This window comes from Vulpes lagopus, chromosome 12 (genome assembly GCF_018345385.1).
Source record: "Vulpes lagopus strain Blue_001 chromosome 12, ASM1834538v1, whole genome shotgun sequence".
Taxonomy (NCBI): domain Eukaryota; kingdom Metazoa; phylum Chordata; class Mammalia; order Carnivora; family Canidae; genus Vulpes; species Vulpes lagopus.
This window is the reverse complement of record NC_054835.1, coordinates 26,512,564-26,525,743: the sequence shown is the minus strand read 5'-3', so window position 1 is coordinate 26,525,743 and position 13,180 is coordinate 26,512,564. Positions and strand designations below refer to the sequence as shown.

General features: G+C 34.3%; 1 protein-coding gene across 1 annotated transcript in view; it reads left to right on the top strand.

Moving 5' to 3' along the window:
• Positions 1-13,180, top strand: part of BRIP1 (BRCA1 interacting helicase 1) — a 186,060-nt gene that overhangs the window by 149,254 nt on the left and 23,626 nt on the right. The window contains exon 17 of the mRNA XM_041726192.1: positions 10,240-10,352. Within this exon, the coding sequence (XP_041582126.1) occupies positions 10,240-10,352 (113 nt within the window). The remainder of the gene's footprint in view (positions 1-10,239; positions 10,353-13,180) is intronic.

The following is a 13,180-nucleotide window of genomic DNA, read 5'->3' as shown; positions in this document are numbered from 1 at the left end:
CTGTGTCTGTTATTATGTTATGATTATTATTTCCTAGTAGATGATTGTGGTCAGTTCCTAAGGTAACAAGAAAAGTAAGTAATAATTGAATACCATCAGTTACGTGAGCACTCAGCATTCGTGTGTGTGTGTGTGTGTGTGCGTGTGTGTGTGTGTGTGTGTGTGTGTGTGTGTGTTTAAACTCTTAAAGGGAGCCTGGCTTCTTAAGTCTTGGCAGAAACCCATTTTTTTCCCATCTAAGAAAATATATATACTATATTTGGTTAACTTGATGTTTAGAAATCTTGAAAATATGCCAGATGAAATAAAACCAGCTATATTCCTTTTATCTGGCTAAATTATTTTACATACAAGATCTTATGCTGAGTTTAGAACTCTAACCATTGGAATTTATATTGTGATATTCTGATAAAAGTGTTTATACTGTGATGATATAGAGCAGTAAATGTCTCTAATGCACAGTCTCTGTCTTCCAGATTTGGTTTGTTATAAATATTTATGTTTTATGTCCTGTACGTTGGCGAAAGATAAAACTATTCTTTTTGAGTGTTTGCTAGACAAATGCGCTTATTTTTCTGAAACAAAGTTTTAAAATATTTTTGATTAATAAGTTTAGCTGATTATTTGTTCTTAGTCTTATTTCCAGGCTTGAACTTGTGTTGTAAAGCTTACATATGAGGGAAAAGGTATATTCTGCCTGTATAGATTGCTTTTAGAAAGGTGTTATTACTCAAATCATAATACATATTTATATGAATTGGGATAAATTCCCCTGTCTTTCATATGAGTCAGTAAAGTGAGGAGTTGCATTTATACTTCCAGCTCATATTTTTATCATACCACTTATTTCTTCAGAAGCTACTTGTGAAACTTGTAGAAGGCTATTCTTGTACAGAGCTACTTACGGCCGACACTGTTGAGTTTGACTAAGTTGAAAAAATAATCTAATGTTCAAAATTGTGACTTAAATCTCTTGTTGACATATACAGTGTAATCCTTTTGGTTATTTTAATATATACTGTGCCCATCAGTAGTATGCTACCTATACTCACTCCAATAAAAGTGAGAAATTGAAAGACTTAAGTAACTTCCTATTTGATTTCAAAGATATTATAATGTAATAGTAAAATCAGAATCCAAAACCATATAACTTTTGTATGAAATCTATATGGGAATTTTTACATAATTCTCTAAGTACCACTTCAGTCTTTATTATCTATCTTTTGCCATTCAGAATCTAATCTCTGCTTATGTCAGATGCAGATTTTGATGCAGATATTTTTAGTTGTCTAGAAACTACTGTATTAAAGATATTTTTTCATTTTGTGTGAACTTGAACTCATGGAAAAAAAATGTTTTGTGAATTAGTGTAGAATCTGAACCAATGGTTTGCAAACCCAAGCCACTAAAAGAGTTAAACAGGTTATTTAAATGAGTGAGCTAGTTGAGGGTTGGTAAATAGTTCACATTATTTTAAGCCACAGTAAGGGAGCCACAGAAAACACAACCTTGGGCCTTCAGTTTGCAACTTTTGATAAAATAGTTTGATTTCTCCCTGCCATTCACACATCCCTCCAAAATTACACATATACTAATTTATTGAGTCTGGGGACCAAGTAGTTTGAACTCCTTCTAGAGTATACAATTAAATATAGCTTTCTATTTTGGGAAAGCCTTATAAAATGTATTTGAAAAGTACTGTTAACTGGTCTACAAGATCATTTTTCCAAACTACACTTGAGCTTAGTTTATGGTGTTTACTCTCTGTCAAAACTCAGAAAAACACTCACAGTTAACTTCCATAATGTAAAATGTCTGTCTCATTAGGCGTTAAAGAAGGATTGGTCAACAGGTATAATATTGTTAGACTCTATTGCTAATGTGAATGTGGACATGACCTCCCAAATAGATCAAAGACTAATCTCTTTGACAGTTACAAGATGGCAGAGCTTGCCTGGGGCCTTTTGCTGCTGCACACTGAAACTATTTGTTTGGAAAGCATGCCTGAGGGATGAGAATGTGTTTATAGGGATGAGCAGGTAAAAGTAAAAGGTTGTCTTTTGACATTTCAGCTAATCCCTTCCAGCCTTTGGCTTACTTAACATTTAGGCTATTTGCTGGCAGGAGAAACTGGCTTTTTCACATATGCTTTATGTCATTTTAAATTGGGCATTGATTTCGTGCCTGATAATCCCTAAGTGTACAATGAAATAGATTCTGATGTCATTAGAATGATGTATACTAGCTTCCTACTTTTTCAAACCCTTAGTTTTGCTTTCTCTAATTAAATGTGTTCCCCCAAAACAATTTTTACTTTTTATTAATTTTTAAGTCTGTTTCTTTATATAATAAAAAAATTATGTTAACCAATATATATATTTACTTTCAAAAGTTTTTTTTTTTCTTTTCATCTAAGATAGTTTTCTCAGGTAAAATACTGGCAGTATTTTAAAGGCCATTTGCATTGTAAAAACTATTTGAAAATTTATAAAGAATTGAATTCATGGTGTCATACCTAAAAGTTAATTCATTTTAATGAAAACTAAAAGACCAAGGAGAGATAATTTTGTTTATTTAATCTAATAGTTGTTACATTATCTCTATTTCATTTGTAACTAATACATCCTAGAACAACTGTTATCATAGGCAGAGTGATTATTATAAAGTATTTGTCTGGAACAGGGTATAGGAAAATTCTAAAACCCTTAAGCTGTTATGTCTGACAAAGGATAAATGCTTTAATTTGGTGGGGGTTGGATGGTACTGTTAAAGAATATAAAAAACTAGTTGCATTTTGAGAAATAGAAAGGAAATATATTTTTTCCAGTTGGATAGGATTTTTAAAGAATATTCTCTTTTAATCTCTATATGTTATACTTTATCTCTGAATTGTCAGAAATTTTTACATACTATTATCTAATGTTTCCTATAATGCCATATTATTTATTATATATATATTTAAAACATATCCTGTAGGGGTGAGTGGGTGGCTCAGTCAGTTAAGCATCTGCCTTGGCTCAAGTCATGATCCCGGGGTCGAGATCAAGCCCCACTTCAGGCTGCATGCTCAGTGGAGTGCCTGCTTCTCCTTCTCCCTCTGCCTCTCCCCTCTGCTTGTGCTCTATCTCTCTCAAATAAATAAAATCTTTTAAAAATAAGTAAATAAAACATAGCTTGTAACACTTAAAGGAAAGTTTATTTCCCTTGTATTCTAGTTATAAAGTTAATATAGAAATTTGACAGGTTATTTTGAGGGAATATAAAATTCAGTGTCGGGATCCCTGGGTGGCGCAGTGGTTTGGCGCCTGCCTTTGGCCCAGGGCGCGATCCTGGGGACCTGGGATCAAATCCCACGTCAGGCTACCGGTGCATGGAGCCTGCTTCTCCCTCTGCCTGTGTCTCTGCCTCTCTCTCTCTCTGTGACTATCAAAAATAAATTTAAAAATTAAAAAAAAATAAAACAAAATAAAATTCAGTGTCTTTCCTACTAATTTGAAAGCTACTTGTCAGAAGTGTACCCTTCTTTTATTTTTTAAGATTTTTTTATTTTTTGAGAGAGAGAGAGACAGAGATAGCAAAAGAAAGCAAGAGCAGAGTGGAGAGGGAGAAGCAGGCTCTAGCCCAGGACTCTGGGATCATGACCTCAGCTGAAGGCCGATGTTTAACAGACTGAGCCACCCAGGCACCCGAGAAGTGTACCCTTCTGATTTCTCATCTAACACATGTCCTTTGCTTTAGAAGGTTGATAGTATTATACACTGTATTGACACTTTTTCTCCTGAGTAGTTTTAAAACTTCTTAAAACTACTGTTAATTTATCTTGAAAGTCCAGAATTTTTCCAAGAGAATAGCTCTTTATATCTTTAATTAGGTGTATGCTACAAAAAAAACATACTACATACTTGTCCAGGAATAGTACATAGGAGATCTTTACAGGGTAACTAAGTGAAAAGAGCAATTCCTACTATTTCATATTAGGTAACTAGTTGCTAGGTATTATAGTCAATTTCTGTGAGCTGCCAATACTAGCAGTTATAGGTGATTAAATTGTTGTCGCTGTATTTGAAAACCATTTTAAATTTTATTTTAATTAGATTTTCTTTCTCATTCCATTTCTAATTAGGAAAAGTAATCCACAAGAGAATTGACCTACTTAAGATCACTCATAGGAGCTATGTAGTGTTTTGACTCCATAGATTTTTGTTCTTGACCTCCAGATCAAGAGTTGGGTGCTCTACAGACAGTCAGCCAGGTGCTCCAGAAATTAATTATTTATCAGGAATTAAGCCAAGTTTATCTTCTCCCTTAAACATACTTCTTGTCTTCTCTTGATGGATTACTAGATTGCTTCTCTCTGGTGGCTGGAAACTTTGTGGAGTCATTTTTTACTTTTCTCTTTAGTAAGCCCCACATCTACTTTATCACTAAAAGTTCTGTAGTTCTACAATGTATTACAAACCTGGGCCTCTTTTCCATTCCTTTTGCTGTTCCAAATAAGGCCTTCATTACTTTTGCACCAAATTCATGTCTTCATTTCTCAATTCTTCTTACTTCTATACATTATAATAAAAGCAAATACTTTAAGACTTAAAAATTTACTTGATGGCTGTTTGTACTCATTTTTTTTTAATTTTTTTTTTTATGATAGAGAGAGAGAGAGAGAGAGGGAGGGAGAGGGGCAGAGAAATAGGCAGAAGGAGAAGCAGGCTCCATGCACTGGGAGCCCGACGTGAGATTCGATCCCGGGTCTCCAGGATCGTGCCCTGGGCCAGAGGCAAGCGCTAAACCGCTGCGCCACCCAGGGATCCCTGTACTCATATTCTTTTCAGTTCCTTATAAACTCTTGCTAGACAGAACATATTTTTAACTTTTTTTTTCAGATTTATTTATTTATTTGAGAGACAGAACACATGAGCATGAGCAGGGAGAGGAGGAAAAGGAGAGGGAGAGAATCTCAAGCAAATTCCCCACTGAGTGTGGAGGCCAGCATGGGGATCAGTCTCACTACCCTGAGATCATGACCTAGGCCAAAATCAAGAGTCAGGCGCTTAACTGACTGAGCCACCCAGGCAACTCTAACTCATCTTTGTATTTCTACTGCCTATCACAGATGTTTTGTACATAAGTGAAACTGTAAATATTAGTCTAAATTCAGTGTTTCTTTAAGCCACCAAAAATTTCCTCCCTCCCATTTTATAAATTTTTGTACTTCAAATGTTCTATTTTTTATGTTTCTACAGCATTCTTTTTTATTTAGGTTCTTTTTTATTTTTATTTTTTAGCTTTATTGAGACATAATTGACTCTATAGCATTCTTGAGAGCTGTCTAAAACACAATCCCTTTTAGGGTACCTGGGTGGCTCAGTTTGTTGGGTGTCCAGCTCTTGATTTCCATGCCCAGCACGGAGCCTGTTTAAGATTTTCTCTCTCCCTCTCCTTCTGTCCCTCCTCTGCCTCTTGCTGTCTCTTTCTAAAAATAAAAACCTCTTTTTCATTCAGTGAATGTATAAAAATATAAAATCATAATGCATAATTTCCTTTAACTTAGAACTTGCATCTTTTTAAAGGAGAAATTTTACAGGAAAAAGCTCATTATCTTGTATATTTAAATAGGTCAGTCTGAATTGTGTATACCATACACTCTAACCTTGTATGAAAGTAGTCTACTCTCAGGATGATGTAATTTTAACATTTTTTATGAAGACCAGATGAAGGTTGTTGGGTATGTGGTATCCTTTGATGTGACACTGCTTTTATTTTTTTTTTAATTTTTTTAAGATTTTATTTATTTATTCATGAGAGAGACACAGAGAGAGAGACACAGGCAGAGGAAGAGGCAGGCTCCTTGCAGGGAGCCCGATGTGGGACTCGATCCTGGAATTCCAGGATCACGACCTGAGCCAAAGGCAGATGCTCAACACTGAGTCACCCAGGTGCCGTGACACTGCTTTTAATAGGAATGTAGTTTATGTCCTGTAATTAATTCTGAGTCTCTTTGAAAAGGGATATGATTATAATATCAAATTCAATTGACCAGGTAGCAGAATTTATTGTGATTTCTTTTCCAGCAAGGAAGTTTAATTTAACATAGTTTTTGAATATAGATAGAAAATCAATGTAGATTCAGTCACTTGGAAAAGTAAGAGATTCTTGATATCCTATAATACTGAAGCCTTTCAGGCACTAAATATTGTCTCAAATGTATTAGTACTGTTTCAGCTCTGAATTTTAAATTTGTTTAGATCATCACTGAATGCTTTCATATGCTTTGATTCTTTCACACCTATGTCTTTGGTGTGCATAAAGTTATTTTGCTCTAGTTTATGTTTTTCTTTGCTTCTGTGGATCTATCTTAAGACTTACCAGTTCTTCTATCTTCTCTAATCTGCTGTTAAGCCTACCCAATGGAATGGAATTTTGTTACTATATTTTTTCAGGTGTAGAATTTCCATTTGGATCTTTTTTATAGTTTTTGTTTCTCTACTGAGACTCTCTAAAGTGTATTCATTAAGCTGTATGTTTTTAAGTTATTTAAATATATCCATAACAGCTACAATAAAGTCTTCACTAATTCCAACAGCGGGGCCCTTGCTAAAATTGGTTTCTATTAACTTTTTTTTTCTTTGATTATGCATCACATTTTTTAGTAATTTTTATTGTACACTGGGCATTGTGGGTAGTACATTAGAGATTCTGGACTCTATTCTATGAAGAATATTGATTTTTGTTTTTTGTAGGTAGTTCAATTAGTAGATGATCATCTTGAACTTGTATGAGCATGATTGACAATTTTTAAAGGGAGATCTGGGAAAAGCTCAAAGTACATAATTTTTAAACTCTGTCTCTGTGGTTCTTGTCAGTTTTAGTTGAAATCTTTTTGGGGGTTGGTTTAGATTTGGCATAGCTCTGAACTGATTGTGTGTGTGTGTGTGTGTGTGTGTGTGTGTGTGTGTGTGTGTGTGTGTGTGACTCAGGTTTTATTTTAAAAATGTATTTTGGCTAAATTTCTGTGTCAAAATGTATAAATCTATTTCTTTTAATAATACAGTATCAGAATAAATATAATATTACATTTTAATTAATCCACTTGGTAAACATTTAGGTTGTTTCTTATTTGTCTTCAGGGCAAAGATGCAGTGAATATCCTTGTATATGTTATCTATTTGTACTTGTAGAAAAATATAAACACTTTTGGTAAATATTTGTCAGTTTTTGCAGATAAAAGCAATGGAATGGTTAAATGTGCATTTCTTCATTTACTAGTAAAGTTAAGCATGTTTTCATGTGGGCTGCCAGCCAGTTATCATTCATCTAGTTCTGTAAAAGATGCCATTTGGATTTTGATGGGAATTTTATTGAATCTATAGATCACTTTGGGTAGTTAGGATATCTTAACAATGCTGATTATTCCAATGCATAAACATAGGATCTTTCCATTTATCTGTGTTTCCTTGATTTCTTTCATCAGTGTCTTATAGTTTTTGGTGTAAAGATCTTTTGCATCCCTGGTTTAATTTATCCCAAAGTATTTTAATTCTTTTTGATGTTATTGTAAATGAGACTGTTTTCCTAATTTCTTCTTTGGATAGTTTTTATTAGTGTATGGAAATACAACAAATTTTTGTATGTTGGTTTTGTATCCTCCAACTTTACTAAATTCATTTATTGGTGCTGAGAGTTTTTTGGTAGAGTCTATAGGGTTCTCTCTATGTAAGATCCTGTCATATGCAAACAAAGACAGTTTTACTTCTTCCTTTCTGGTTTGGATGCCTTTTATTTATTGCCTAATTGTTCTGGCTAGGACTTTCAGTGCTTTGTTGAACAGAAGTGGTTAGAATGGGCACCTTTGTCTTCTTCCTTATGCTAGAAGAAAAGTTTTCAACTCTTCACCACCGAGTATGATATTAGCTGTAGGCTTGTTATGTATGGACTTTATTATGTTGAAGTACATTCCTTTTATATTGATTCCTTTTATATTTGATCATGAAAGGATGTTGAATTTTCTGAGATGCTTTTTCTGCTTCTATTGAGATGATTATATGTTCTTACTCTCTTTTCACATTTATTGATTTATTGTTTTCTGTATAGATAAACCCGTCTTGCATTCCAGGGATAAATCCCACTTGATCATGTGTCTAATTCTTTTAATATGCTGTTGAATTCAATTTCCTAATCTTTTGTTGAGGATTTTTACAACAATGTTTATCATATAGGGATGTAGGCCTGTAATTTTCTCTTCTTGTAGCATCCTTATCTGGCTTTGGTATGAGTAGTGCTGGGCTCTTAAAATGAGTTTGGAAGTTTTCCCTTCTCTTCATTATTTTGGAAGCATTTGAGAAGGGGACAGTATTAATTCTATCTTAAATGCTTGATAGAATTCATCAATGAAGCCATCAGGTCCTGGGATTATTTTTGTTCAGAGATTTTTGATTGCTGCTTCAATTTTCTTGCTTGATACAGATCCGTTCAGATTTTTTTTTTTTTTTTTTTGTCTCTTCATGATTTAATCATGGTAGGTTGTTTATTTGTTGGAATTTATCCATTTCTTCTAGAATAGTTACTCCAATTATTTGGCATATAATTGTTCATAGTAGTCTCTTACAATCCTTTGTATTTCTGTAGTATCACTTGTACTCTTTCTTTTTTTCTTTTTAATTTTTATTTATTTATGATAGTCACACAGAGAGAGAGAGGCAGAGACACAGGCAGAGGGAGAAGCAGGCTCCATGCACCGGGAGCCTGACGTGGGACTCGATCCCGGGTCTCCAGGATTGGGCCCTGGGCCAAAGGCAGGCGGCAAACTGCTGCGCCACCCAGGATCCCCACTTGTACTCTTTCATTTATAATTTTTTGACCCTTTCTTTTGCTTATTTAGCGAAAAGTTTATCAGTCTTATGTTTAAAAAAAAACCAACTCCTAGTTTCAACAATTTTTTTCTGTTGCTTTCTAGTCTCAATTTTATTTGTGCTCTCATCTTAGTTTCCTTCCTTAAGCAAACTTTGTAATTAGTTTGTTCTTCTTTTTCTAGTTTCTTAAGATGTAAAGTTAGGTTGTTTATCTGAGATCTTATTGTTTTTTTCTTACTACAGTAACATCTACAGATGTTTATCACTACAAACTTTTCTCTTAGAACTGCTTTTGGTGCATCTGTATATTTTTGGTTTGTTGTTTTTCCATTTTCATTTGTATAAAGATACTTTTTGAGTTCTCTTCTGATTTCTTTGGCCCATTGACTGTTCAGTTATGTGTTATGTAATTTCTGCATATTTGTGAATATTCCAGTTTTCCTCATGTTATTGATTTCTAATTTCATACCCTTGTTGGAAAAGATACATTATATGATTTCAGTCTTGAATTTCTCAAGACATGTTCTTATGACCAACACATAATCTATCCTGGAAAATATTCTATGTGTACTTGAGAAGAATGTGAATTCTGTTGCTATAGATTTAGACCAAATCATAACAATATTTACATTAAATGTGAATGCTCTGAACATCCCAATTAAAAAGCAGAGATTATCAGGCTAGATAAACATTTAAAAAATGAATCTCTGATGTATGTTTCAACATGAATGAATTCCAAAATCATTATGGTAAATGAAAAAGACAAATTATTATATACTGAGTAATAACATTTACAAGAAATTCTAGAAAAGATAAAACAGCAGATCATTGGTTGACAAAGTCAGCAGTGAAGGAGAGAGACAGAATAGAAAGCACATTTGCAGGGTGATGAAAATATTCTATATTATGATTATAGTGGTGGTTATATGACAATACATTTGTGTTGGGACGTGAAGGGACACCTTGGTGGCTCAGTGGTTGAGTGTCTCCCTTCAGGTCAGGTTGTGATCCCAGGGTCCTGGGATCAAGTCCCGCATCAGACTCCCCACAGGGAGCCTGTTTCTCCCTCTATGTCTCTACCTCTTTCTCTGTCTCTCATGAATAAAGAAATAAAATCTTTAAAAAAAAAAAAGAAGACTTAATCTACGTGTACATTGAAAGCTTATGAATTTTATTCTATGTGATTAGCTGATTTAATTAAACAGTTAATTAGTTGCATGTAGGAATTCAGGGAATGTAAAGATGAATAGATATAGAGAAACTAAACAAAATTTAGTACTGAAATATTGAAAAGCAAAATCTCTAACAAAATGATGCTCAGAATGTTAGAAGTTAATATGATTTTTAAAATAAGTGTTATCTACTATGTTTTTAATATTTTTTAAATTATTAGGTTGAACTAAAGCGACAATACAATGATCAGCACTCAAAATTGAGAGGTCTTTTACCTGGTCGTCAGTGGTATGAAATTCAAGCATATAGGGCCTTAAACCAGGCCCTAGGTAGGTAAGTGAAATTTAATGTAATGTTACTATAATATTATCTATGGCCAGGGCTATAGAAGAAACAGTCTTGCTACTTCTTAGACTAAATTTGATAGCATTTTGCTTAGGAACTGATAAATTTTAAGTGATATATGTCACAAGTGAAAGCTGAAAAGAATCAGTGGAATAAATGAATCCCTAAAACCTCAACATTTGCTAAAGTTTAAAGATTAATGATTGATCAAACGATGAATGTCACACAGAAGAGGTACTCAGTAAGTGTTTATAGAAGTTCACCACCAAACAATAAAAGTTTTATCTTATGAACATCAGAACCTAGATGATGATTTTATGGATATAAAGCGAATCATTCAAGAAGAGTTAAAAAAAAACAAAAACATGCTTGTAGGGGTGCCTGAGTGGCTCAGTTGAACATCTGGCTCTCAATTTCAGCTCAGGTCACAATCTCAGGGTTATGAGATCAAGCCCCTCTTTGGCTTGGTGCTCAGCCAGGAGTCTGTTTAAGATTCTCCCTCTCCATATTTCCCTCCCCCTGCTCTCTCTCTCTCTCTCTCTCTCTCTCTCTCTCTCAAGTAAATAAGTCTTTTTTAAATATAAAATTAAAATTTTTTTTAAAAAAACCATGCTTGTGGAACTAAAGAATTAGTGCCAACTCACAATAACATTTAACACTTCTTTTCCTAAGGATTCTGGTCCGTTAAGATTTGTCCTTTGTGGAACATCAGCATTTAATTTATAAACAAAATAATTCGTAGACTTTGAATAATCTCATCTAATATTTTATATTCTCTGTTTATGAAATTGTAATTAGTTAAAACCATGTAATAATTTTTTCCTGTGAGGCTATAAGTCACTCATATAATCAAAATAAAAGAACACAAGAATAAAGTCATGAGGGACGCCTGGGTGGCTCAGTGGTTGAACATCTGCCTTCAGCTCAGGGCGTGATCCTGGATTCCTGGGATCGAGTCCCACATCAGGTTCCCTGCAAGGAGCCTGCTTCTCCCTCTGTCTATGTCTCTGCCTATCTCTGTGTGTCTCTCATCAATAAATAAATAAAATCTTTTTAAAAAAGAATAAAGTCATGAAAACATGACCATTTGATATATTTTCTATTCAGCCAGAAGAATCACACCTAACTGTAATCTGACCTAACCAACCAGAATTTAAGGTTTTCTCAAGTAACTTGTTCACTTACATTAGCCTATTTACACATAACATTAGATTCCATTTGAGTTCAGATTTACAGATAGATACCTAATGACATAGGACTACAATGGCTAGATTTAAGCCCCAGAACATATCACCCACTTTCTTCCTCAGCATTTAAGAATGATATTCTGCAGGTGTTTCCCTTCAAATTGAATGATTCAGTTCTGTGGTTAATCTGCTGATATGGTTAAGGTGCTGCCCTTCTCCGCCTAGAAATCTCATTGGTACTTCACATCAAGTTGCACTATAAATCGTTCTTGAACCATTTCATGTTTACTTGGTCTTTTCCTGTTGATTGACCTGTTTTGTGTTCTCTAATTTTTATTTTAATATTCAGCAAATAGTTTCTAGGGGATCCTGAATATTATTTAAAATTCTGTTTTTCCCCAACCTTTAACTAAATTTTTATTTTTTTATTCTACCTTTTTTTGTCAAAATTCTTGACTTTTAGTCACTATACTTAATTTCAAGAAAGTATTCTTACCCCAGTTATTATTTTTTTCCTTTTAATATAGGCAATGCATTGAATTTTAAGAAATTACTTGAAGTAAAAATATATATACACCACTTTGTCATTTGTAAACATTTTCTACACATATCAAGCAGGTTGTAAGAGATTAAATTACTTGTCTAATATAACATACTACTAAGTGGGCCTTCACACTTTGGCCCCACCTACTTTTAAAACCTCAAGACCTGCTTTTTCATCCTTAGACCTTACCTTTATCCTCTAAAATTCTCCCTGTTAAGCATAAAATATCTTACTAGTAAACATACCATATCCTTTCACTACTCTCTGCTTTGGCATACAAACTATCATACAATTCATTTGACATGTTTACCCATCAAAACCTAGTTGAAGATCATGTCCTTTATGAAGATTTCTTTTACTTTTCCAACTAGTTTTTACTCCTTAGGAAACCCATAGTAGTTTATACATTATCTCTGTTACACATCTAACTCATTGTATTGTAATAACATGTTTATATGTCTGTCTCCTTCCCTAAACATGTATTTTACGTTTTCAGCAACCAACTATGCCTCAGCTTGGGGCATGGATGCTCAATAAATACTTGTTGAATTTGTGAAAAATAGTGGTTTGATGCTTTCCCCACTATACCGTGTTGACCATAGAGCTTCTAGAGCTTCAAACATACTTTTCTAGAATTTCATAAAAAACATGTGTTTTGGGGATCCCTGGGTGGCTCAGTGGTTTGGCGCCTGCCTTTGGCTGAGGGCGTGATCCTGGAGACCTGGTATCAAGTCCCGCATCAGGCTCCCGGCATGGAGCCTGCTTCTCCCTCTGCCGGTGTTGTCTCTGCCTCCTCTCTCTCTATGTCATGATGAATAAATAAAATCTTAAAAAAAAAAAAAAAAAAACATGTGTTTGAAATAGTGATATATAATATTGCAGTTTTAAAATTTTATTAATTAGGGGATCCCTGGGTGGTGCAGCGGTTTGGCGCCTGCCTTTGGCCCAGGGCACGATCCTGGAGACCTGGGATCGAATCCCACGTCGGGCTCCCGGTGCATGGAGCCTGCTTTTCCCTCTGCCTGTGTCTCTGCCTCTCTCTCTCTCTCTCTGTGTGACTATCATAAATAAATAAATTTTTTAAA